Raw genomic sequence first — 27,831 nt, forward strand, 5'->3', positions numbered from 1 at the left:
CCTGCAGGCACTGAGGGGACAGGAGCCAGGCATAGATAGGCTGAAGGCCACCAGGATTGGGAAGACATTGAGCTGAGACTTCACTTGGGGAAACATCTCCACAGCCCTGGACATGGTGCGTGTGTGGTTACAGGGCAATGTCCCCTGTGCTCCTGGAGGGATCTCCTGGAGCCAGCAGAGCCCACAGCCTGGGGGATGTGTCAGGAGGACTCTCCCAGTTTCTCTGAGGTACAGGAGGAGGAGGAGGATGTGCTGGAGAGCAGGGCTGCCCTGGGCACTGTCAGAGGGACAGGGCAGGATGCCTCCTGCTGCCAGGGACGGCTGCAGGGCTGAAGCAGGGGCTGCAGCCAGGGCTGCCCAGGGCTGTCCTGCAGAGCAGCTCCTGCAGCCCTCAGGGCTCTTGGCCAGCCCAGGGCATGTGCCACCTGCCAGAGAGAGATCTCCGCCTGCCTGGTAGGTCCCCATGGACTGTGGGGAGAAGTTGGAGGTGGAAGGAGCCACCCCCATAAGGGCAGATTCCTCCTGCTGTGCAGATGGTGCTGCATGGCCAGGGCTGCTCTCAGCTTTCTCCTCAATGAAAGGGAAAGGGGCTGTCAGGTGTTTATGTCACTGAGACTCCTGCACTGTCTCACTGGGCATCAGCAAATCTGCCTCATATCTCCCTCACCAAATGCCTCCTCATCCTCCTCTGCCTACACACAGCAGCAGCAGCATCTTGGATTGCAGCATCTCAGTTTGTCTGTGCTGCCTTAAGGCCCTGCTGCCAGAGAGATGTCCTGGGCAGTGCCCTGTGCTGGGAGGGGTGTACAGGGCAGAACTGAGCCTCCAGGGGTTGGCTGGGCTCTTGGAGCACTAGCAGGGAGAAGGCTTGGAAACTGGAGCCTTCTAAAAATGCACTATATTTCCAGCATATTTTACATGTGATTACCCTTAATTATAGAAAGGTATTATCAGCAATGTACAGCTGTGTGGGACCAACAGGTGTGACAGAACTGGAGCACAGGGAGTCATGTTTTCCTTCCGGGCTCTCAGTATTAAGGCTGAGAGCAGTGCTGAAGATGAGGCAGTAACACAGCACTACACACCCAAACACAAAAATTGAAGTTTTAGTGAAGTTCACCCACAGGAAGAGCAGTAATTCTCAGAGGATTTCTAATTTAATTGCACAGGATTGACTCAAGGAAATCTCTCCCAACTTGTCAAAATCTTTCTTCAAGAGTCCATGATTCCCTGAGTGATGAAATGTCCAACAGCAGCTCCATCAGCCACTTCCTCCTGCTGTCATTGGCAGACACAGAACACCTGCAGCTCCTGCACTTCTGCCTCTTCCTGGGCATCTCCCTGGCTGTCCTCCTGGCCAACGGCCTCATCATCAGCGCCGTAGCCTGCGGCCACCACCTGCACACCCCCATGTTCTTCTTCTTGCTCAACCTGGCCCTCACTGACCTGGGCTGCATCTGCACCACTGTGCCCAAAGCCATGCACAATTCCCTCTGGGACACCAGGAACATCTCCTACTCAGGATGTGTGGCACAGGTGTTTTTGTTTCTGTTCTTCATCTCAGCAGATTATTCTCTCCTGACCATCATGTGCTACGACCGCTATGTGTCCATCTGCAAACCCCTGCACTACAGAACCCTCCTGGGCAGCAGAGCTTGTGCCCACATGGCAGCAGCTGCCTGGGCCAGTGGCTTTCTCAATGCTCTGCTGCACACAGCCAATACATTTTCCCTGCCCTTGTGCCAGGGCAATGCCCTGGGCCAGTTCTTCTGTGAAGTGCCACACATCCTCAAGCTCTCCTGCTCAGACTCAAACCTCAGAGAACTTGGGCTCCTTGCTGTTACTGCCTCTTTATCACTCATTTGTTTTGTGTTCATGGTTTTCTCCTATGTACAGATCTTCAGGGCTGTGCTGAGGATCCCCTCTGAGCAGGGACGGCACAAAGCCTTTTCCACCTGCCTCCCTCACCTGGCTGTCGTCTCCCTGTTAATCAGCACTGGCACATTTGCTCACCTGATGCCCCCCTCCATGTCCTCGCCATCTTTGGATATGGCAGTATCAGTTCTGTACTCGGTGGTGCCTCCAGCCCTGAACCCCCTCATCTACAGCCTGAGGAACCAGGAGCTCAAGGCTGAAATATGGAGACTGATCACTAAACGATTTCAGAGGCATTAACTTGGTTGCCAATTTCTGAAAATCACTTACAAAAAAGTAAATTGTGACAGCACTTTAATGATTGGTTGCAGGCTATTTTTTTTTTTTTCTTTTACATTTTAGTTTTTTAATATTTTTCACAAATGAAGGTCATTTTTTGTGCAATTTCTCTTTCAGTTTCACTTCAAATAAACTCAGATCCACAGACTGTTTTAATAAAGAAATCTGCTTTTAAAGGCTTTCAATGACAATAAAAAGATGTGCTAGCAAAGATTCCTCCAGAGATGCACCTTTTGTTCCCTTCTCTGGAGCTGCAGCAACAATGTCTGTGTGCAGAGCTGGGGTAGATCAGTGCTGGCACAGCAGCTGTGCCCAGCAGCAGCAGCACTTGGTGTTGCCAGTGCTGCTCTCGTGCCACTGCCCTGCTGCCCTCCTGCCCCTCGTGTTACTGCAGGGCCTGAGTGCTCTCGGGGCTGGGCACAGCCCTGGGGGTGGCAGTGCCAGGGCAGCAGCAGGGACAGGCCATGGGCACTGCTGGGGCAGCGCTGATGCCTCAAGGCAGGGCCTGGGGGCTCCAGCCTCCTTGGCCAGGCTCTGTCCACAACACTTGACCAGGCCAGTGCTGAGCAGAGAAAACCCCATGTGGACCCCAGGCTGGCTGTGGGCAGGCTGAGGGCAAACAGCATGGCTGGTGCTCTGGAAGGCCCCTGCAAGAGGGAGACCCTGGCAAGGAGCAGCAGAGCAGGGGCTGATCCATCTCCACTGCGCTGGACAGCCCAGGGCAGCGTCCCAGAGCGTCCTCATGCACCTGCCAACAACATCCCCCCTCTGCAGCCCTGGCCTCTCCCCCAGCTCACACAGGTGCCGCATCCTTGCAGGCACAGACACGGCAGCACTGGCTCAGGAGCCCCTGTTTGCACTGCACAGAGCAGGCATCAGCACCCCCATGGTGCTGCTGTGGGGAGATGGAGCTGAGTGAGCACAAATGCCATCAGCCCCTGGGGCCAGCAAGGGCTGGGGGAACAGCAGGGAAACCACTCAGGTTTGTTGTGGCCTCTGTAATCAGCCAGAAAAATTGTTCCCATGAGCTGTGAGTTTCTAGTCCCACTGCAGACATTGTTTCTCAGAGCCACAACTGCCTTGTAGCCACCCCCACACAGCCCTGAGCATTTCCTCTGCTTCACTTTTCCTTTCTTTCTTGTTTCCTGATCCACATTTACACTTCTTGCCCATCCGTGTCCCCTCCCCAGCAAACAGCCCATCCCTCTTTGCCCTTTCCTCTGTGGCTGCACTCCCCATTTCAGTTCCTGGGTTGGCACCATGGGAACATCCCTTGGGGAGCAGGATCATCCTGCAAGTGCTTCAGGAATTCTCTGTAGGGTCCTGCAGTGCCTCCTGCTGCTCCCTTGACACAGGCACCACAGGCCAGGGGGGCACACTTTGGCTGCTGTGTCTGGGTGTGGGGCTCCCTGTTGTGGGCAATGACGAGGGGCTGGAGATGCTCTGCAGGACTTACAGGATGGGCTTTGGGGCTGTGTGGAGAAGCTGAGACACCTGGGCTGATGGACGTTTTGAAGGGGAGGCTCAGGGCTCATCCTGCTGCTGCTCCAGGGGTTGTTTCAGAAAGTTACAGAATCAGCAAGGCTGGAAAAAACCTTGGAAATCATCAAGTCCGACCTGTGCCCTGACACCACCTTGACTCCCTGAGCCTCCTCTTCTTCAGGATAAACAAGCTGAGCTCCCTCAGCAATTCCTCACAAAACTTGTTTTTCAGATCCCTCACCAGCCTTGTTGCCCTTGTCTGGGCACTCTCCAGCCCCTCCATGTCCTTCCTAAATTGGGAGCCCAGAACTGGACACAGCACTCGAGGTGTGGCCTTACCAGTGCTGAGGTCAGGGGAAGAATCACTGCCCTCGTCATGCTGGCCACACCATTCCTCATCCAGGCCCGGAGCCATTGGCCTTCTTGGCCACCTGGGCACACTGCTGGCTCATGTTCAGCCTGCTGTCCATCAGTTCCCCCAAGTCCCTTTCTTCTTGACCAGTCTTCAGCCACTCTCTCCCCAGCCTGGAGCACTGCAGGGGTTGTCGTGGCCAAAGCTGCAGGACCTGGCACTTGGTCTTGGTAAGTCTCACCTGGTTGGATTTGGAACCTGGATCCAGCCTGTCCAGATTCCTGTGCAGAGCCCTCCTACCCTCCAGCAGATTTACACTCACACCCATCTTGGTGTCATCTGCACATTTGCTGATGTTGCACTCAATGACCTCATGCAGATCATCAATGCAGATATTGAAATCCACACTGGCTGGCTCTGATCCCTCATTCATCCTGTAGGTGCCCTGTGATGGCACTCAAGGTGATCTGTTCCATCACCTTGCTGGGCACTGAGGTCAGGCTGACAGGCCTGGAGTTCCCCAGATCCTTCTTCCAGCCCTTCTTGGGGATGTGCTCACATTGGCACCTTCAGCCCTCTGGGACCTCCCTGGTGAGCCAGGACTGATGATAAATGATGGAGAGGAGTTTTTGCCTTTTTTTAAATTTTTTGAGGAATTTGAAAACTTTCATTTTCCTCACTGCAAACAGACACACTTCTCAGGTGTGTGCCAGCCCAAGGTGCCACTGAGGAGGTTCCCTTTCCTCAAGGCAGAACTCTGCAAGAAATGTTTGAGATCTTTGCACTTCTTCATTCCCTGAGACCTTGAAGTGTCACAAAGACCCCTTGGTTCCATGAGGTTCCAGACTTTCACAGTGGATATTTGGGTCCATTGGGCCCCATGGTGTCACACCGCTCTTTTTGGTTCTGAATTACCAAAATATGAGTATTGGTCTAATACCGATACTCAACTGTGATGGACAAAAGACTCTCTAACAGTTGAAAGTTAGAAAGTGAATGTTTATTCAGTGCAGGGCAGCAGCGTGAGGTAATCCTCTAAAACACGCTGCAAAATCACAGGTGATCACAAAGTCTATTTATTAGCAAAGGAATCAAACAAATACATATTCATAATAACAGCCCCTCCCATTCCCCACTTCCTGTGATAATTAGCTTGAATAGCTATTAAGCATACACAATTGACTTCTTAAATTAAGTCTGGGGTCGTTTTCATGGGGAGAGGTCTTAAAAGGAGGAAGTAAGGTGAGTCTTCCTCACCCTAAATCCTGATCTTTTCTATCACTGACAATACAAATTATTGCTGGGGATAGTCCACTTTTAAAAAAAAATGGTTTTCTGGTTGCATTGTCTATCTTCCTTTGGATGTGGTCACTTAGATTTGTCTTTTCCCATTGTAAATGAAGCTGAGCAAACATGAAATGACAGACAATCAATTTTTTCAGGTTCAGATAACTACTCCTTCTAACTTCTAACTTTTAATTGTTTTTAGCAAGGTAACTAAAATTCTAATTTTCTAAGATTAGTGTTACAAGCTGGAGTATCAGTCCTGAGATGTGATTTTACAAGGCCTTCCTTTTGTAAAGTTTTACTTAATGGTCATAGGCTGAGAATTTACTCTTGTTTCCTTTTGATACCATTGCACCACAGTGATCTCCTTGCTTCCGTGAGGTCACGTAGTGAAACAGTGGACGCCTGATTCCATGAGTTTCCATTCTATCACAATAATCTCTTGCATTCCATGAGGCCCTGCAGTGTCACTACTGAGCCTTTGTTCCACATGTTTCCATTGTGACACAATGGTCTCCAGCACTCTATGAGGCTGCACCGTGGAACTGTGGACACTGGGTTTCATAAGAGTCCATGTTGTCACTGTCAGGAAAATCCCTAAACGCCAGTGGTTTATGTCCAAAAAAGGAGACAAAAGAGTCTTTTCACTTTATTTGAATAAAAGGAGAGAGTTCACCAGGACACACACATCCACAGGATTTTCTCTCTTGATGTTTCAGAGGGCTCAGCCTATTTTTATCCTAAACTCCTGGCCACATGTTGCCCTCTTCTTTTCCCCACTAACCAAGGTACAGGGAAGGTACAACCTTTCCAACCCACCTACCGCATATCCCTCCTTGAACATGGCATTTCCTCACAAAGTTCAGCTTTGTGGAGACCCTTGTCTGTTTCAGGAGCCAAGCTGTCTGGGCCCGGTAACAAACTTGCTGCCCCAAGTCAATAGAAATGTTTCAAAGACCTTAACACCCATTCCTTCACACATCAAATTATTTGCAATTATATTAGCACACATCTTTCCTCTCACACTGAGGTTTCCTGTGCCGATAACAGTCTTTAAGCCCAGCCTTCCCCCTGACATCTCTACTGTTGTAGTTCCATGGAAGGAGGTTGTTGTCTTTTACCCCTTCTAAGGGCAGGCAAGTGTTCAGCCATCTCCAGGACAGCAGGGCCCCACCCCACAGCACCGCACCCTGGAAAGTCAAAAACCATAATTCCAAATGTCCCTCCTCCTTCTTCTCTGGCATTTGGAACTGTCAGTGGGATTTGATGCTTGTTGCCACAGGGAAAAGGAGACCACTGTGAAACTGCGAGGCCCAAAGGAACCAAGCATCCATTGTGACCCTACAGAACCTCACAGAACCAAGGAAACCCCTGTTACACTGCAGGGCATAATGGAACCAAAGGGCTACTATGACACCATGGGGACCTATAGAACCAAGGACACCCTTATGATACAGCAGGGCCTCCTGAAACCAAATCTCCATTGTGACACCACGATACCTCATAGAACTAAGGGCCCATTGTGATACAGCAAAGCCTCGTGGAGCCAAGGAGTCCAGAGGTCTAAAACAGTTCATGCAGGTTTCTGCCTTGGGAATAGAACCCTCCTTGGTGGCAACTTGGACTGGCACACCCTTAAGGAAGGAGTCTGTTTGTAATGGGGAAACTCAGGGGCTTTAGATTGCTTCAAAAAAAGAAATGGGAAAAACCCTGTTTGCCTGAGTGCCACCAGTTCTCCAAGCAAAGAAGGTTCTGTGTGAGGGAGGACAGACAGGAAAGGGTTGGGCAATGTGGAGCAAGGTTGTCACTGGGTCAGACCTCAAGGCACAGCTTCTCTGAGCAGGCCAGACCTCCTGAGGAGAGACCCTGGATCAATACCAATCACAGAATGCTGCAGTCATTTCTGGTCTAAAGAGAACAGCAATAAAATACACCAATTGAAATTAGAATGTGTATTTCTCAGAAATACTTTGAAGTAGTTCTCCTTAACTGGAGTTGATAATTTTCCTGATGAACTGTACTAGATCAGAGGGAAATCAATGCAGAGCCATAGTTTGATAGGATTTGCTTGATCCCAGCGAGCCCCGTGGTGCATTTGGTGCTGAGCCCTTGAACCTCAGGGTTTAAGAACAGATTGCACAGGAGTCCAATTCAGAAGAAAAATCAAAACTGTCTACAGGCATTAATGGGTCCCACTGTGGTCCTTTCCCAACACAGGCTCCTCTAAGACTTCTTTGGAGGAGAGGATTGGAAGCCATGATTGCACAAAAACCTCTCAGAGACTGAGTGTGGAAAAGAAAAAAATGAAAATATATTTAAAAACTGAGGAACCTAGAGGCACTGAGCCCCACTGACTGTTCTTACTGAGAAAGGCTCTCAAGTGACTAATTAAGCAGATAACTGGAGGCCATGATTGCACAAAGCTCTCAGAGACTTCAAGGCAAAAGCAAAACCCAAAGCCCTTGGAAAAACCTGCAGTCCCTGGGAGCATGAAGGAGCCCCAGGGCCATTCCTGACCAAGGCTCCCCAGGGACTGGTCCCAGCAGATCCCTGAGGCCACTGGGATGTGGGGGGATGCTGAGGGCAGCACAAGGGGTGACAGTGCCCAGCCTTGCTGGGGCTGTGCCAGGAGGCCCCAGTGCCTCAGGACAAGGTGTCTCCTCCCAGCCCTTGGTGGCACAGACCCTGCTGTGCCCCAGGGCACCAAGACTTGGCATCTCTTTGTCCCCACATGTCGTCTCTGCCTCCAGTTTCCAGCTCTACCTGGAACCTGGGGACATATTCTCAGCTGTGTCCCTCAGAGGGACCCACTAAAACTTTAAGAAATATTGGGAGTTTGATTCTGCATGAATTCTTGAGAGGTTTCCTAACAAACCATGGCTCTGCCTTGATTTCCCTCTGGTCTGGTGCAGTTCATCGCGAGGTTTTCCTATTCCAATTGTGGAAAAATATTTTAAAGAGCTTTTGAGAAATACGCATTCTAATTTTAAAGGGTGTATTTTATTGTTGTTCTCTTTGGAGTAGAGGTGATTGCAGCATCTAGTGATTGATACTAACCCTGGTTCTCTCCTCAGGAGGTCTGGCCTGCTCAGAGAAGCTGTGCCTTGAGGTCTGACCCAGTGTGGACAACCTTGCTCCACATTCCCCAACCCCATCCTGTCTGTCCTCCCTCACCTGGGACCTGTTTTGCTTGGAAGACCAGCTTCACTTAGGCAGAGGGATGTGTCTCTTTTCTTATTTTTGGTGCAATCTAAAACTCTTAGTTTTCACCATGGAAAACAGACACACCCCTCAGGTGTGTGCCAGCCCAAGGTGCCACCAAGGAGGTTCAGGCCGAGGATCGGTGCTTCGGGGTTGGTGCCTGGAGTTGGCGCCATCTTTCCTTTCTGCCTCTAACCCCCGTCATGCCCCGCGGCCCCATAAAGCACCAATGGAGCTGGGACTACTATTCCCATCATGCCCCACGCTCCACAGAACTCTGGAATCCCCCCATACGTCCCATAAGTATCCCCAGACCCACAAGGATCCTTAAGTGCTCCTTCAGCTCCCATTTGGAAATCCCTAAAAGCCTCCACAGATCCCCTGAATGCTCCCAACACCATAAATGCCCCTTACAGCAACTTCCGGGAATTGATCTTCTCTCATTCTCCACGAGTTCAGAGCAGCTCAGAACCCAATCATTCGCTTAAAATTCCTGCCACGCCCTGCACCCTAAAGGGCCTGGTTCAACCTCCCAAGCTCCTCCAAAGTGCTCCCGAACCACATATTTTCCACTTGGAGGACTTGAGTTGTGGCTCAGACGCAAATGTGTCCTCCAAGTGCCCTCCTGGACCCCCAAACGAAATATCTGAGCCACTTCCGGGACTACAGCTCCCAGCAGGCTTCACAGTTCCATAGAGTGCTGGTCGAGCTGAGACTTCATCTCCCATCATGCCTCGCGGCCCACCAGCAGACATGGCAGCTGCGCCTCGGGCTCCCATGATGCTCCACGGCAACATCAAACTGTATTATACCTGTGCCTACAACTCCCATGATCCCCCGCGCCCCAGAGAGCCCCGTTAGAGCCCCAAGTGCCCACCCAGACCCCCAAGGGCCCAAGATTCCCCTCCTTGACCTCAAGGGCACCCCTGGACCCTCATGTGCTACTCTGAAGCCCACACCTTCACCCAGGATCCCTAAGTTCTCTCTTAAATCACACTCGATGCCCTCAAGTACACTTCAGTCTCTCAGACTCCTTCTAAATTCTTTCCCCAGACCCAAAACTGCCCAAAATGTGCCTCAGAAATGTCTCCCTGAACCCCGAAGTGCCCACCTTGACCCTGTCTGAGAAAAATAAGATAATACAGATTATGAAATAACTGCAGATATTATGAATTATCTTAGAAGGAGAAATTGGTAACAAATAGAGCTTATTTAATTAATTAAAGGAATTGTGTAATTTAGAGTGAATGACCAATAATTTTTTTTTATTGCTGATAATGCATAGAGTTTTAATATAAAAAATAAAAAATTAAGTTTTAAAACTATAGAATACCAATATTATAAATAAGAAGAATATAACTGTAATTTTAATATTTAACATTATTTTAATTGAATTATAAATTTATAAGATATTTTGATATTATGAGTTGTCAGTCCCAGGTGAGAGATATCATGACATGGTGAGGCTGGGGGTGAGGAGCAGGTTGTCCAAACAGGGTCACCATGCAAGAGGCTCTTTCTTCCATGTGCCCAGATCTCCTAAGAAAACATTCAGCATCAAGATCATTTGAGAAATTCTGCTATGAGTTTCTCTCTGCACTGAAAAGTAGAAAAATATTCCCCCAAGGTAAATAAAGTAAAATAAACTTTGAAATCTTCCACTTCAACAGAGCTCCAAACTGACTCCAAGCAGCTGTATAAGCCCTGGAGACTTGATTACAATTGAAAGAAGACAACTCCTGGTGGCTTGCTTTATTTTTATGACTCTTAGGGTGGATTTGGGGCTGAGTCCAGGAGCCACAGGCACTGAGAGAAGGTTGAAGAAGCTGCTCAAGGAGTCAGAAGCAAAACTCCAAGTGCCTTGGAGCATCAGTGTCCCCACTGAGGGCAGGGACTGCCAAAGGCTCCCTGGGACTGGTGAGAGCAGATCCTTGAGGGCAGGATTGTAGGAGGCAAAGGCTGTGAGCAGGAACTGCAATGCTGAGCAAGGCCTGGGCTGGTTGGAGGCAGCAGAAAGGCCAAGGGCTGAGCCCAGGCCTGGCCCAGCAGGGCCTGTTCCTCACGGGTGGCTCGGGGCTGTTCCTGGGGCACTGGGATGGGAGGGGCAGCAAGGACAAATGGCATCACCCTGCAAGCCCTGCCAGCCTGCTCAGGGAGGGCCGAGGCAGCAGCAAAGTGCAGCCCCTGCAGGGAAAGTTCCTCCTGTGCGGTTCCGGAGGCGCTGCCCAGCCCAGGGCACAAAGGCCTGGGTGCCTCTGGCCCTGCCAGCCCTGCCCAGCCCTTGGCCATCTCTCCTGCAGCCTGTGCCCCTGTGCGTGCTGCTCCTCTGCCCTGGCTGGCTGCACACGCCCATCTCGCTGTCCCCCCAGCATTTCTCAGCCCAGCATTGCTGTGCCCTCCCTGGGCTCCCTGCACCCAGCGCTGCCGGCTCCTGGCACACAGAGCCATGGCATGGCCCAGCCTCAGCTGGGACACCTCGGCAACCAACATTCTGCCCTGGCAGGGAATTTGCTGTTTCCTCACCTCCAGGATGAACCTTCCAGGCTGCACTCTGGGGAGGTTTCCTTCTCTTTCCACTTCCAAGGAAAGCTCTGTGTCCCGCTGTTCACAAACAGAGAAGGGCTGGTGGATGATGTGGTGATCAGAGGCTATTTGGGTACAGTTATCATGAAATAATTAAGATTTTAAACATCCTGTGAAAGAAGGTGGGCCATCAACAAAATTTCTAACACCGGAGTTACAGAGAGCAGACTTCAACCTATTCAGGATGCAGATTTGGGGTGTACAAATCAGGTACTAATTGTTTTTGAGGGAAACAGTCCTTAAAACAAAGGATTCCAAAAAGGATGGATATTCTTAAAGAAATGAATCTAAAAGAAGCAGAAGCAGCCTTTACCAGTGTCCCAGAAGATGAGCCAGTGAGGAAAACAACTGGCCTGGCTGGACATGGAGCTTTTTTCAGGAACTCAGGAAAAAAGGAAGGTGCATCAACTTTAGACAAAGGGGCGAGAAAGTCAAGAAGTGTTTAAGAATGCTGTCAGGTCATGAAGAAAGAAAATGAGGTGAAAGCTCAATTAGGACTTGAGCTGGCAGTTCTGTGTAGGATAACAAAAATTGTTTTATCCATACATTAATGGCAAAAGGAGGGAAAAGGAGAACCTTGATTCCTTACTGGGGGAGGGAAGGAGGGGTGGAATATGTTTACCAAAGATAAGGAAAAGGCTGAGGTACATAACTCCTTCTTGGCCTAAGTTTTCAAAATAATACAAGTTGTCCTCAGGACACGTGTTCTCCTGAGCTGGTAGATGGGGCAGGGAGCAGAACAGATCCTATAATCCAGGGAGAAATAACGGGGGACCTGCTGAGCCACTCAGATGCTCATAGGTGTCTCTACAACCAGATGGGATCCATATTCGGGGGATGATGGAACTGTTGGATAAGGATCCCAAGCTGCTCTCCATCATTTATCATCAGTCCTGGCTCACCAGCGAGGTCCCAGAGGACTGGAGGTGTCAATGTGATCCCATCCCCAGGAAGGGCTGCAAGGAGGATCTGGGGAACTCCAGGCCTGTCAGCCTGACCATGGTGCCCAGCAAGGTGATGGAACAGATCACCTTGGGTGCCATCACAGGGCACCTACAGGATGGCTGAGGGATCAGAGCCAACCAGCGTGGATTTCAGTATCTGCATTGATGATCTGGATGAGGGCACTGAGTGCGCCATCAGCATATTTACAGATGACACCAAGCTGGGTATGAGTGTTCTAGAAGTTAGGAAGCTCTGCAGAGGGATATGGAAAGGCTGCATCCAGGGATTAAGTCCATCAATTTGAAGTTTAACAAATGCTGGGTGGTGCACTTTGGCCACAACAACCCCTGCAGTGCTACAGGCTGGGGACAGAGTGGCTGTACAGTGGCCAAAAAGAAAGGGAGCTGGGGGCAGTGATGGACAGCAGGCTGGACATGAGCCAGCAGTGTGCCCAGGTGGCCAAGAAGGCAAATGACTCCTGGCTTGGATCAGGAATGGTGTGGCCAGCAGGACCAGGGCAGTGATTCTTCCCCTGTGCTGGGCACTGGTTGAGCAGCACGTCGTGTGCTGTGTCCAGTTCTGTGTCCCCCAATTCAGTAAGGACATGGAGGGGCTGGAGCATGTGCAGAGAAGGGCAACAAGGCTGGTGAGGGGTCTGGAACACAAGTCCTGTGAGGAGTAGCTGGGAACTGGGGATGTTTATCCTGGGGAGAAGTAGACTCAGAGGTTACCTTGTTACTCTCTACAGCTTCCTGAACCGTGGTTTTAGCCAGGTGGAGGTTTGTCTCTTTCACCAGGCAGCAACATAATGAGAGGACACAGTCTTAAGCTCTGCCAAGGGACATACAGATTGGATATTAAGAAAAATGTTTTTTACAGGAAATGTGGCAAAATTCTGGAATGGTCTCTCAAGGGGTTGGTGGAGACACCATCCCTGTATGTTTAAGAAAAGACTAGTTATGGCAATTGGTGCCATATGGAGGTGTTGGGCAGGAATAGGACTTGATCTTGAAGCTCTCTTCCAGCCTAGTGATTCTGTGATTCTGTGAATTCACAGAGTCTTTCAGCTGAAGTCTCTGTCCCTGTCCTTTTCCTAGGTCTCTGTTGCAGATGGAAGCTGCTGGTGCCATTCTCACCTTTAACCCCTAATTTGAATGCAGACAGATGTTCTTGGGTATGTTAATCAGGCGTTGCTCAATGTTTATGTGGAATTTTTGTATTCTCATGGCGCTAAGGAGACCGTTGTGGCACTGTGGAAACTCATGGAACCAAAAAGCCACTGAGACATTGGGGCAGGATGGTACCAAGGAGATCGTTGAGATACTGCAGATCCAAGGACACCATGGTGGTTCCATGGAAACTTATGGGATCATGGGCACTGTGAATCAGCAGGGCCTCATGGAGCCAAGGAGTGAATTGTGACTGTACCAAACCTCATGGAACCAAAAAGCCATTGTGGAACTTCAGAGCCTTGTGGACCAAGGGGACCACAGTGACACTGTGGGGTCCATGGAACCAAGGGGTCATGGTGACACTGGAGCCTTATTGACCAATGGTGCATTGTGACACTGCAGGGCAGTATGGAATCATGGAGACAACTGTGACGTTACACAGTGTCATGGCAGCAAGGGGCCATTGTCACACTGTAGGGCCTCGTGGGACCAAGGAACAGTTGTGGTACCATGGAAATTGTGGCAACTGTGTCACCATGGGACCAAGGATACCACTGTGACACTACACAGTCCCATGGAACTAATGGTTCATGTAACAGGGTGGAATAAATGGAACCAAGGGATCATTGTGTCACTGTGGGGCCTCATGGATCCAAGGAGAGCATTGTGACACTGAACCTAATGGAATTGTTGCAAATGACAGAACTTTTAGGTTCAGGACAAGGTGTCTCCTCACAGCCCTTGGTGGCACAGACCCTGCTGTGCTCCAGGGCACCAAGACTTGGCTTCTCCTGGGCACTGCCAGCCCTGCAGGACCCTTGGCCATGTCCAGCACAGCTTGTCCTGTGCTGTCCCACAGCTGCTGCTGTGTTCCTGCAGGCTGCACACTCCCATTTCACTGCCCCTGGCTCTGCCCTTGCCACTGCCAGCCCTGCCCTGACCTCTGCCCACTGTCACCCTCTGTGCCTTGGGACACACACATATGCAGTGAGCTCATCCTCCTCCCCCTGGGTTCTTCTCTTGCCACAGCACTGCCCTGGGAGGGTTCATTCCTCACAGGAGCTGCTGTGTTTGTACTGGTGCATTTTATAGCTCTGCTTTTGCCTGTCTGTCAATTCTGTCATCAAAGAGCTCTCCAAGGAATGGATTCATTGAATTGTGGAATAACAGAGGTGGGAAGAGCCCCCTGAGCCCCCTTGGCATGGGTGTGGCTGGGATGGAGTTCCCTTTGCCCAGTGTAGCCCCTGTCCTGCTGTGCTTGGCTATCGGAGCTGGAGTGGGTTTGGTCCCAGCCCAAGGCTTTGGCTGCTCCTGAGCAGGGCTGGCCCCACATGAGGCATCTCTGCAACCCCTAAACCAATGGGCTGGAGGGGGGGCAAGTGTTCTTGGGGACACAGGGATGGGACAGCTGGGCTGGACTGACCCAAGGGATCTTCCATTCCATGGGATGTCCTGATCAGCAGGGACAAAAGGGGGATAAGAGGGCCTCTGGATATTCTGTATTAATACACTTGTCTTCTAAAGCAACTATGACATGTGTTGAATTCTTGTGCTGAATTCTTGTCTCCGTGGTTTTCCTTGCTTCTGCATTTGGCCCTTGCTTTGCAGTCCCCCTGACATTAATCTCTCTTTATAGTGACACACAACTGTTCACCTTACTGTTTTCTGTGTAAGGAGGGACAGTGACAGAGACACTCAGTTGTCACTGGATGCCCATAGGGGTTTAACAACAGCCAAATTACCCAACTCTGCTCTTATGGGCACAGCCAGAAATGTCAGGGCTCTGTCAGGTGCCCACCCCTGAGCTGGGCTCATGCCCTGCTCACAGCCCCAGGGGTGTCCAGGGACACGAGTCCTTCCCTGGCACACGCACAGACAGTTCATTGCAGCAGGGCAGGGGCTCCTGGGCTCTGCTGCCACTGCCAGAGCCTGGCAGGGACCTCAACCCTGCGTGTGTCACCCTGGCCTGCCCCTACCCCAGGGGCCAGAGGGATGGACACAGGGAACTCTGGGCACAGGAGCTCATCCCAGCCTTGCATCCAGGGGTTCCCAGGGGTCGTTGCTCTCTAGAAACACCAGAAACAGCTGAAGGTGTTTGTGCTCACTGGGTTTGTGTCTCCCCCCCACACACACAGAATGTTCAGTACTGTGGAATGTCCCTGCACTGCAAACACAGACTCCTGACCCGCTCACTTGATGTCCCTCCAGGCAGGGAAGAGCAACCTCTGTGACCTGGGGTGAGAGGGCACTGCTGGAAGCCACACTGACTTTGCAGGGACACTGCTGGGACAGCCCCACCCTGAACACTGCCACACTTTGGCTGTCACTGCTCTTCTCCTCTCTGGGGCACTGTTGGGAACATCCTTGAGAGCAAACTGGGACGGAGATTGAAGCTTTCAGGCCCTGCACTGGGGAGATTCTCTTGCATGATGGAAATGCTGTTGCAGAGTCCATGACCTGTCCCTGCACAGTCACACAGCAGGACTGGGACAGAAGTGAGACAGCCCTGAGGCCTTAAACCAACACAGGGGCTCTGAAGGGGAGTGTGGAAGTCAAGGAAGGGGAGGTTATGGAGCAGAAGCCCTGGAGCTGCCTAGCAGTGAGCATCCCTTTTCACCCTAGATATTCCCAGAGGAACAGACCCTGCAGCTCCAGAGCAGCCAGGGACGAAAGATGTCAGGCAAACATGGCAATCCAGAGTTCTTTATCTTGTGTAAGCACATATGTAGTACAACCCCTGGGTTATATAGCATGTGGTTCACACTAGGAATGTGAATTATGAAGTAAAAAAGGCACAGATAAAAATTTAACAGTTAACAAATTCTCAAAAATATAATACCTGTGACAGCAAAACCCCCACAAGACACAGAGTGGGCATTAATGAGGAACACCAAAAGAGTTATACAGGAGAGAGTTTATTCCTTCTGAAAAGTGTTCATGATAATTATCCTCAGACCGTCCTTGAACTCCTGGTTCCTCAGGCTGTAGATAAGGGGGTTCAGGGCTGGAGGCACCACCGAGTACAGAACTGACAGGGCCAGATCCAGGGATGGGGAGGAGATGGATGGAGGCTTCAGGTAGGTGAATATGCTAGTGCTGATAAACAGGGAGACCACAGCCAGGTGAGGGAGGCAGGTGGAAAAGGCTTTGTGCCGTCCATGCTCAGAGGGAATTCTCAGCACAGCCCTGAAGATCTGCACATAGGAGTAAACAATGAACACAAAACAGCCAAAACCTAAACAAGCACTAACAGCAAGAAGCCCAAGTTCCATAAAGTTTGAGTGTGAGCAGGAGAGTTTCAGGATCAGGGGGATTTCACAGAAGAACTGGCCCAGGACATTGCCCTGGCACAGGGGCAGGGAAAATGTATTGGCCGTGTGCAGCAGAGCATTGAGAAAGCCACTGGCCCAGGCAGCTGCTGCCATGTGGGCACAAGCTCTGCTGCCCAGGAGGGTCCCGTAGTGCAGGGGTTTGCAGATGGACACGTAGCGGTCGTAGCACATGATGGTCAGGAGGAAAAATTCTGCTGACATAAAGAAAAAAAAAAAAGAAAACCTGAGTAGCACATCCTGAATAGGAGATGTTCCTGGTGTCCCAGAGGGAATTGTGCATGGCTTTGGGCACAGTGGTGCAGATGCAGCCCAGGTCAGTGAGGGCCAGGTTGAGCAGGAAGAAGAACATGGGGGTGTGCAGGTGGTGGCTGCAGACTACGGTGCTGATGATGAGGCCGTTGGCCAGGAGGGCAGCCAGGGAGATGCCCAGGAAGAGGCAGAAGTGCAGGAGCTGCAGCTGCCGCGTGTCTGCCAGTGCCAGCAGGAGGAAGTGGCTGATAGAGCTGCTGTTGGACATTTGCAGTGTCTTGGAATGGGGATCTGTAAAAAAAGTAATCATGGAATAGTTCTGTTTTGAGAGGAATTTAAATATCCCAGCACATCTTGGTAGCACTTTCCCCCACTGCCTGCCCAGGGCTCTGCTGCCTGGAGCTGTCCCTGCCAGCAGCTGATTTTCTGGGCCCAGGGCTGAGCCCTGCCAGTGCTGCCAGAGCCCAACCCAGCCCTGGGGGCTCAGCTCTGCCCTGCAGATCTCTCTCAGCACAGGGCACTGCCCAGGGCCAGCTCTTCCTCTGCAGGCTCTGATGGCAATGTCACAGCAACCCTGAGGAGGCTGGAAATGCAGCACTGATGCTGCAAAGCCTGGTTTAGTGGGATCTGAGGTAATATATATTTTCTCCAAATTAAACTCAGAGATTAATATCATTGCACAGTTTTCTATTCAGGCAGCTCAGAGCAGTAGATTAAAAAAGGGGATTTTCCTTTTTATATAACCCCTGCCATGCTCTGCTCTCTGTAAAATCACCTTGGAAGTGTTCTGGAGTTACATGTCATGGTGGGAGAAGTCCTGACCATTGCAGCGTTCTCACCACTCAAAAACAATTCCAATCCATAGTGGCTCTATCCTTACACCCAGACCTTGTTCCCCAGTGTTGTGGGCAGCTCCCAGGGCTGGCTGAGAGCTGTCCCTGGCAGGCAGCAGAGTCCCTGCAACAGCACAGTGCCCTGGGCTGCAGCACCCTGCTCTGCAGGAGAGCCCTGGGCACCCATTGCTGCTCTACACAAGAGAGATCAGAGAATGTACTCACAGAGTCTGTAGGCATTGGGATGTTCCAGCTTTAGATCTCTCCAGGAGCTGCAGCTGCATTGTCCTGAAGCCAGAGGGTCCCTGTGTCAAAGGCTGGGAGTGATTCTGCCCCAGTCACTTGTGAGCATCTTCCCAGCCCTGACTGATTGAAGCTCTCTGTGCCTCTATGCTGTGCCTGGGGTGGCTGCAGGCAGAGCCCCAGCCCTCCTGGGCTGGGAGAGGAGCTGCTCCTCAGCAGAAATGTCTTTTTGAAGGTCTTCTTGGTTGCAGGAACTTCCTCTGTGCCAAGAGCCCGACCCAGCTGAGCAGCACAGACACAGCACAAGGACCTTAATGGCTCTCTCAGGGATTTGGTGCTGTTTACATCAGATTCAGTCCCTGAGCGAGTGTCCCAAAAAATTCTCAACAACTATATGATCAATTGCAACTCCAAAGTTTCTTGAAGTTTTAATGGATTGCACTGAGGGATATGAGTGTAAAAGTGTCTCCAAGTTTCAGTTAGAGCAGAATACTGGTGGCAGTGATGACAGATGGTGACAAACAAGGGAAAGCTGTCTCTGATGCTCAGAAAACCTAGGTGTGTTTCAGGAATGCAGAGGACCAAAGCCTGAGCCCAGCCCCTGGCAAGGTAGATCGTGTCCCTCCCTCATTGCTCAGGGCGCATCCTGGGACACTGGGCCCTGGGGATGAGCAATGCCAAGGGCAGGATCATGGGGCGGCCCCTGCCAGGCTGCTGAGCAGGGACAAGGAGGCAATTACTTCCCCAGCACAGCAAGGCTCACTTTTTCCCTGCTGCCTCAGGCCCAGGGCCAGCAGCCATGACCCAAGTGCTGCAGCAGTTGGCTCTGGCAGGGCCTTTCACCTGCTGCCCATCCCTGTGCCCTCTGCAGCCCAGGCTGTCCTAGGTGTCCATGCCCTGCACCTCTGTCCCTGCAGGCTGTCGTCATCCCCCAGCCGCACCTGGCTGGCCCCTTCCTTTGCTGACAGCTCTGTGTTCTGCCTGCCTCTGCCTGGCCACACAAAGCCTTGGACTTTATGCCAAAAGGGATCATTCAGTTTTAATGTGCATGTAAACTTCAAGCAGGGGAGCAGTGCATTGAAAGACCTTTCCCAGCAGAGATGATTTGAAAACCAGAAGAAGACATCTGCCTCAAGGGTGCAGTGGTAGAAAAAGTGAGGATAGAAACTGGGAATTTGGGGTGGGGTTTATGAAATGGGTAAGTTTTAAGTCAAAGGTAGCAACTGCATATGGGAAATACACTTTTAGAATCACATGTTGGTTAGGTGTTATCCCATATTGGATCTCAGGCCTGAATAAAGGATGCCCTCTTTAATTCCAAATTAGTGTTAAGGAGTCTTTTTCTGATACTTTGGAGATTTGCTAATTGTATGGCCTCATGGACCCAAGGATTCACTTGTGACACTGGCAACTCGTGGAACAAAGGGTCCATTGTGACACAGCAGAGATCCTGTCGAGGCACTCCATCCCACTCCTGTAGTGCTGCAGTGGTTGTTTTTGTAAAAGTTCAGTACCTGGCACTTGGACTTCTGTTGGGGGTTGAGTGTTTTTCTGTTACTGTGTCAATTGAAAGAATTTTTCCCATTATCATGCCAATGGAGCTGGCCGGGTTACACTCAGGGTCTCTGATGAGTCCAGACAAAAGGGGTGGGTGGGAACGGCTCCCGGAGGGACCTCTGAGGCTTCCAGGAGGGGTCTCGTGTTTCCAGGGAGCTCGGAGGAGGAATGCCCGAGATCTTCAGCCCACGCGGCTGGAGCACAGGAGAGCCAGAGCCTCTGCGATCACCTGCCCTGCATCTGCCTCGTTCCAGCCTCCTGCCTCTGTGGACACAGCTGATCACCCGGACACACACGGTGAGCGAGGAGCCGCCGCTCCAGCCTGTTCCCACCCGAGACCAGCGTGGCCACTACCGCCCCCTCCCTCCTGCGCCCCCTGCCTGCCCTCGGCAGATCCGGACTGGGACTAAGCACAGAGACAACGTCCTTGCATCTAAAAGGACTGACACCAAGTTATCTATTCTGTTCTGTTAGCAATTTTAACAACTGCTGTTGTTTTCTGCTTGTACAGTTAGATATATTAGTAAAAGAGCTGTTATTCCCACCCCCTTATCTCTGCCTCAGAGTCCTTGATTCAAACAATTATAATACTTGGAGGGAGTGGAACCAAAGTCTCTGATTCAAAGGGAGACTTCTGCCCTTACTGGCAGACACCTGTCCTTTCAAACCAGGACAACTTCTTAAACCTCTCATTGAAGGATTTAGTCCCTGGATCCAGCCTTTCCAGATCCCTGTGCACAGCTCTCCTACCATACAGCTGATCAACACCCCCAGCCAGCTGGGCTTAAACAATATTCCGTGAAATTCTTCCAGTTTCACAATCATCTCCATGATTACATGAGGCCTCCCAGTATCACAATGTGCCTTTCATTCCATAAGACCCTTTGGTGTCACAAAGTTCCTTGGATCCTTGGGCCCTGCAGTGTCACAATGGTTCCTTGGTTCCATGAGGTCTCACAGTGCAGCAAAGCTCTCCTTGCTCCCACAGTGTCACAATGGCCTCTTGGTCCCAAGAGGCACCACAGTGCCAAACACTTTTCCTTCATTCCATGAATCCCTGAGGAGCAGCACTGGCCCCATTCTTCCATGGGTCCCTGCAGTGTAACAATGGCCCCATCATTACATGAGGTTTTGCTCCGTCACAATGCTCTACATGGTTCCACAAGGCCCTGCAGTGTCACAGTGGCCTCTTGGTTCCATGAGGCCTCTGAGTGCCACCATGAATTCCTTGGTGCTGCAGTGTCACAATGGAGCCCTGGTTACACAAGATCCTGCAGTGTCAGGAGGGACCCTTGGTTCCATGGGGTACCACAGTGTCACAGTTGTTGCCTTAGTTCCAAGAGTCCTTGCAGTGGAACAATGGCCTCTTGATTCCATTGGCCCCAGGCTCTCACAGTGCTCTCCTTGGTTCTGCAGTGTCACAATGGCCCCTTGGTTCCACAAGGCCTGGCAGTGTCACAGTGGCCTCTGTGGTTCCATGAGGACCAAGAGTGTCACAATGCACTCTTTGCTTCCATGTAGCCCCACAGTGTCACAGTGGCCCCTTGGCACTGTACACAGTGTCACCATGGTCCTCTCAGTTCCACGAGGCCCTGCAGTGTCACAATCATCACAGAATCACCCAGTCTGGAAAAGACCTTGGAGAGCATCAAGTCCAACCTGTGACCCAACACCACCTTGTCACCCAGACGATGGCACTCATTACCACATCCAGTCTATCCTGAAACACCTCCAGCTACAGCGACTCACCTACCTCTCTGGGCAGTCCATTCCCAATGCCCAATCACCCTCTGTGAAGAATATTCCTTAATGTCCAGCCTAAAGTTCCCCTGGTGCAGCTTAAGGCTTTGTCCTCTTGTCCTGTCACTGTTCCCTGGGAAAAGAGCCCAACCCTCTCCTGGCTGCACCCTCCTGTCAGGAAGTTGTAGAGAGTGATGAGATCTCCCCTGAGCCTCCTCCTCTACAGGATAAACATCACCAGGTCCCTCAGCTGCTCCTCACAGGACTTGTGTTCCAGACCCCTCACCAGCCTCGTTGCCCTTCTCTGGACACACTCCAGTCCCTCCATGTCTTTCCTAAACTAGGGGACCCAGAACTGGACACAGCACTCGAGGTGCGGCCCAAACAGTGCTGGGCACAGGGTCCTGTTGGCCACAGCATTCCTGATCCATAGGAGTCCCAGGGCTTGAATGAGATTAATTGTAGGGAAGGGGTGGTGTTAAAGTGTTATTGATTGACAGCCATGAAGGCTCTTGATTTTCATATCCATTCAGACTGCATTAAAAGGTGCTGGTGGTCAATATCAATTGGGCATTGCTGATATTCCTCTATAAACAGAAAATAAAACAGGACAAAACTCTTGTCTTTGCATTGTTTTCAATATAGTATATTCACTTGGAATATGCACTTCTGAAATCTGTGTAATTAATCACAGAAGAGTTAAAGATGTGAATTATTGCCATGGCCTTGTCATGTTTGGGTATTTTGAACAAGTGTTTGTTTGGCCTTTGTCACTGAATTCCTGAAATGAAAAGCTCGAGAAAGAAGAGGCCTCTGGAAAAGTAAAAGTCATTAACAACCTCCAAGTGGCTGAGGACCCATGCTCATCAAAGATCATAAATGGTCACAGCTTTGTGGCTGCCCCAGCTCTGGGATGGGCCCTGGGCCTAGAGCAAGAGCAGCTCTGCACGGCCCCAAGGCCGGGGCTGTTGTGCTGGCCTGGGAAGATGGGATGGCAACAGGGGCTGCAGAGCTCTCAGGCACTCAGGAAGAGGGGATCAGGGCACACAGGGAGCCTCCTTTTGCCTTGGCGAAGCACCTTGCCCATGGCTGGGGCTGAGTCCTGTCTGAGCTGCAGCTGCTGCTGTGCCCTTGCCAGGGGCTGAGACTGTGGGGCCACTGGCAGATCCCCTGCCCTGAGCAGAGCTGTGGGGCCAGAATCGAGTGGGCTGGGCCGGGGAGAGGCCCTTGGTGCTGCACAGAGCTAAGGGCAGCTGGCACAGCTTGCAGGGGGGTGGGCTGGCCTGAGAGAGCCTGCCAGAGACACCAGCAGTGTCCATCTCAGCCTGGCTGAGCGTGCAGGGGCAGGACTCAGCCCACCCATTGTAGAGCAGGGCCAGTGCCTGTGGAAGGCATTGGAAACAGGCAAGTGGCCCAGAGAGGAGGTTGCTCTGTGCCCTTGATGGCATGCACGGAGCAGGGAGGAGGCCCAGGATATTTGTCAGCGCCAGCCTCTGTCCCCAGCCATTGCCAGCCCTGGCTGCTCAGCCCAAGTTTGCCCTGGGCTGAGTTTGGCTGTGGCCCAGCTCCATCCTCCTGCAGGGCTCAGGGCCTGTTCCTGGCCATGGTCAGCCCTACCCGGCCTCTCTGCTGGCCCAGAGCCCGGCAGAGCCCGGGGCAGGGCTGTCAGTGCAGCCCACAGGTGCCACGGGCTGTGCAGGAGCTGGCACAGGCTGCCCAGCAGGGAGGCCATGGGGTACAGAGCCCCAGGGCTGCTGTGGGCACCACGGCTGCACCTCCAGCCCCAGAGGAGAAGTAGCAGACAGGAACAGAGACAAATAATTCCTACTGGATTCTTTATGCTATTTGTTTATACAGGTGACCTGCATCCATACGTAGAGGAGGAATTTGTGTCAGATAACACTAGTAGGGTGATATGAGCAATATTCTTTAGCTCAAAATAATATTTTACGCAAAATTCACAATTGAAAAAAATGACACATATCATCAGAAGAGCATCTGAATTTTTCAGAGGATGAGAGACTCATTTATATTCCTGTAGTCAAGCCTGTTCAAATACTTTCTTCAGGGCTTTCTTGAGATGAGAGGCGACCAGCAGGAGACAAGGCAAGCCAGAGCTCTCCATCCTGTTCTGGCAGCTTTTGTCTGGAAGAACCCTTACATATAAGGAATTTTTCACAGGTAGTATCAATTTAAGCCAATTTAAGCACCTGGAAAGAAGGAAGATTCTTTTCCCTAGGAAGGAAAGCAGAGGGCCCCAGTTCTCCAGGGGTTGATGAGAGGTGACCCTAAACATTCCATAGTTAACTGGAATTGTAAGGTGGCTCCTGGGAAGCAAAACTTGCTAGATCTACTCCATATCCCCTTGGTTTCATGGGGCCCTATAGGGTCACAATGTTTACCTTACTTCTGCAGTGTCACAATGGCCCCTTGCTTCCAAGAGGCCCTACAGGGTCCCAATTTTGGTTCCATGGGGCCCCACAGTGTCACAATGGTCTCCATGGACCCACAGTGCCCTGCAGGATCACAATGGCCTTTTGGCTGCATGAGGCCCTGTAATGCAGCAATGGCCTCTTGGCTCCACACAGCCCTGCTGCTTCACACTGGCCCCTTGGGACCACGCGGCCCAGCAGTGCCACAGTGATGTCCTTGGTGACATGGTGTCTCCACAGTGTCACAATGGCCCCTTGGATCCATGGTGCCCTGCAGTGTCACAACAGCCCTTTCATTTCACAAGGCCCCGAACTGTCACAGTGGTCTCCATGGTTCCATGGGGCCCCATGGTGTCGCCATGCTCTCCACAGGAAGGAAAGCATGGAGCCCCAGTGTTTCAGGGCAGAATAGAGGTGACCACCAGAGGCTAAGGCCAGGCAGACCTGTCTGTCCTGGCAACTTTTTTCTGGGAGAAACTTCTGAGGATAGGAATTTTGGAGGAAAAGTACCAATTTTAGCTATGGTTGCCTGTGCAGGAGAGAGGTTTCTTTTCCATAGGAAGGAAATCACTGAGCCCCAGTGTTTGAAGGCAGGCGAGAGCCAGCCTTAAGGAAGACAAGGTGAAGCAGACATGTTGGTAATGGCAGCTTTTGTCTCAGAGCAATCCCTGGATATTGAGCATTTTGGAGGGGGAATCCCATTTGGGCCATGGATGCTTGAATGAGAAAGACAGCTCTTTTCCATTTGAAGTAAAGCCCAGAGCCACAGTGCTTCAGGAATACATGAGGAGAGACTCTTGACATGCCAAGGGCAGCTGGAGCAGTCAGGCAAAGCCAACCAGACCTGTTACCTGTTCCCTTGTTTCCATGGGGCCCTGCAGTGTCACAATGGCAGTGTCATATTGAATCCTTGGTTCCATGAGGCCCATCTGTGTCACGCTGGCCTCTTGTTTCCATGGGGCTCCCCAGTGTCACAATGGTCCCTTGTTTCCAAGAGGCCTTGCAGTGTCACAGGGGTGTCTGTGGTGCCACAGTATCCCAATGGACCCTTGGCTCCATGGGGACTCACAATGTCAGAAGGGTCTTCTTGATTCCATGAGGCCCTGCAGAGCCCCTTGATTCAATGAGGCCCCAAAGTGCCATCATGGCCTCCAGGATTCCATGAGACCCTGCAGTGCCACAATGAACATTTGGTTCCATGGGGTTCCATGCTGTGGCATGAATCCTTAATTCTATGGGGCCCTGTAGTGTCACAATGGACTCCTTGGTTCAATGGCGCCATACATTGACACAATCACCCCTTGGCCCGACAAAAATCCATAGTGCCACAATGGTTCTTTGCTTCCATGAGGCCTTGCAGTGTCACAATGGGCTCCTTGGTTCCATGGGGTTACAAAGTGTCACAGCGGCCTGTTGGTTCAGTGAGACCTGGGGTGCCTTAAGATTTTAGCCTTCATATATTTCAAACCCTTTACTTCATTTGGGCATAACTCTAAACTCTATATAAAGTCTCGGTTAATTGTCTTCACATTTTTGTCAGACAAAGCAATTCCTCTGAAAATTAAAGCCTCAGGCTCTGGAAAGGATAAAGAAAAGTGAATTGGTGGGGGAAACTGAACTGGGGGGACAAAAGTGAACTGGGGGACTATGACTTCATTGCCTGAAGCTGTAATTGGAGGATTAACTCCTGACATGTAAATTGACCAAACTTATATCTGTCTGAAATATTTGTGACCACTGTCCCTCCATCTTGGGTTGAGCCTCTGGAAGGCTTTTGACTGCCCAAGGCGTATTTATTGAAGACCTTTAATAAATATCCACTTTATTCTCTTAACCTTGTCTAGCCTCTGTTCTAGGTAGCCACTCCAAGGCATCACCTGTAGTGTCAAAATAGTTTCCATGATTCCATAAGGCCCTGAAGTGTCAAAACAGACCAATGATTGCATGAGACTCCAAAGTGTCATAACAGATCACTGGTTTCACTGAGCCCTACAGTGTCTCTGTAGTTCACTTGGCTCCACAAGGCTCTGAAGTGCCACAATGGCCCTTTAGTTTCACAAGGCCTCAAAGTATAAAAATGACCTCCATGGTTTCATGAGGCTCTGCTGTCACAATGCACCTTTGGTTCTATGGTTCTATAGTGTCACAATGGTATCCTTGTTTCCACAGTGTCAGAATGGACCTTCCATCCCTTGGAGACCCACAGTGCTCACTGTAGTGCCCTGGATTCCTGCCATGCTGTAATGGCCCCTTGGTTTCATTGGGTCACAAAGTGTCAGAATAGTCTCCATCATTCCATGAAGTCCCACAATGTCACTGTGGTCCCCTTGGTTCCACAGGGCCCCACAGGGTAACAATGGATTCTTGGTTCCATGAGGTTTCTCAGTCCCAATGGTCTCCTTGGATCTGCAGTGTCACAATGGCCCCTTGGCTCCTTGTGCCCACGCTGTGTCACAAAGGCTCATGACTCAGTAAGGTCACACAGTTTAACAATGAAACTTTGGTTCCACAAGGCCTTGCTGTGTCAAAATGGCCCCTTGGTTCCATGAGCTCCCATAGTGTTACAATGGTCTCCTTGTTTCTGCAGTACTATAATGGACCCTCGGTTCCATAAGGTTCCTAAATGTCACAGGTCTCCTTGTTTCCATGTGGCCCTGCTGTGTCACCACAGCCCCTTGATTCCAGGAGTTTCTGTGCTGTTAACAATGGTTCCTTTGCTCTAATGAGGCGCTGCTATCTCACACTGGACCCTGCGTTCCATGAAGTTCTTCAGTGTCACAGTGACCCCTTGGATCCATGAGGTCCCCTAGTGCCACCATGGTCTTGTTAAATCTGCATTGTCACAATGGTTCAGGGACACCATGGTGTCACTGCAGAACCTCATGGAACCACGGGTCAGTTGTGACATCGTGGGGTCTCACAGAACTCGAGGACTCCAGTGGGACTGTTAGGGAAGATGCCTTTACAATTAGATGACTGAAGGTATGGGTGTTTACATCTTTGAAATGGGTCTTAGTGTCTCTATTAAACTTCAAACAACAGGTTTATTAGAGAGCCCAGTCAGCTTGGCTCCTGAAACAGACAAGTGGGTCTGCACAAGCTTAAGTTTATGAACTTTGGCTTAAAGTGACAGGTTCAAGAGGGGAAGATGTGGCAGGCAGTTTTAGAAGGCTGTACCTTCCTAGTATCTTGCCCAATGTGGAAAGGAAGAGGGCAATGTGCAGCCAGGATAAAAGGAGGCTACACCCTCTGGAACTTCAAGAGAGAAAACTGTGGGCGTGTACCCTGGGAGACTCTTTCCTTTTATTCAAATAAAGCTGAAGGACTCTTCTGTTACCTTCATGGGCACTTTTCATAGTGGGATTTTCCATATGTGACAGAAACCAGGAGCCATTGTGACACATCAAGCCCTCGTTGGAACCATTGTTGACAGTACAGAAACTCATGGAACCAAGGAGCCGTTGTGACAATGCAGATCCAGTGAAACTGTGGAGACACCATGGAGACACCATGCAACCTCATAGAACCAAAGAAACCATTGTGACACTCTGGTCCCCCATGGAAACAGGAGGACCGTTGTGACACTCAGGACCCCTGGGGAAGCAAGGGTCAGTGATGAAGCTGTGGGGCCCATAGAAGCAAGGAACAGAGAACCATTGTCAAAAGAGCCATTGTGACACAGCGGGACCACATCGAGCCCAGGGGCCATGATGACACTGCCATACCTCATGGAAGCAAGAGGCCTTTGTGGCACCACAGAAGCAAGGAGAATACTGGGACAAGGAGAATATTGTGACACTGTGGGGTCTCATGGAATCAAGACGAACATTGTGACAATGTGGAGCCCATGGAACCAAGGGAACACTGAACAAATCTGGCTGGCCAGGCCTCTTGGGGGCCACCTGACAGGTCTGGATGACCTTGGCATGTTGAATGGTGGCTTCTCATGTGCTGCTGAAACACTGGGGCTCTGGGCTTTCTTTCCTATGGAAATGAACCATCCTTATCCTCCAGGTGCCCATGACCAAAATTGGGCCAGAATCCACCTCCAGAATTCCCTATATCCACGGACAGCTCACACACAAAATCTGCCATCACTGACAAGTCTGGCTGGCCTTAGCTTCCTGAAGGCTGGCTCTCATCTGCCTTTGGAAACATTGGGGCTCTGTGCTTTCCTAATTAAAAGAACTCTTCTTCCATTCCAGACTT

The 27,831-nt window shown here is 50.9% G+C and overlaps 1 protein-coding gene and 1 pseudogene across 2 annotated transcripts; one reads left to right on the top strand and one right to left on the bottom strand.

The window, feature by feature from the left end:
* Positions 1–1,242: 1,242 nt before the first annotated feature.
* On the top strand, positions 1,243–2,175 carry LOC306815449 (olfactory receptor 14J1-like; the record flags this gene model as incomplete). The annotated part of the gene is made up of 1 exon (XM_079332008.1): positions 1,243–2,175. The coding sequence occupies one exon, from the start codon at positions 1,243–1,245 to the stop codon at positions 2,173–2,175; it is 933 nt and encodes a 310-aa protein (XP_079188134.1).
* A 13,976-nt stretch (positions 2,176–16,151) lies between these two features.
* Positions 16,152–17,085, bottom strand: LOC306815447 (olfactory receptor 14J1-like; annotated as a pseudogene). Its single transcript has one exon. The product of its transcript is annotated as an olfactory receptor 14J1-like (transcript).
* Between the last annotated feature and the right edge of the window lie 10,746 nt (positions 17,086–27,831).

This window comes from Erithacus rubecula (assembly GCF_903797595.1).
Source record: "Erithacus rubecula genome assembly, contig: scaffold_134_arrow_ctg1, whole genome shotgun sequence".
NCBI lineage: Eukaryota > Metazoa > Chordata > Aves > Passeriformes > Muscicapidae > Erithacus > Erithacus rubecula.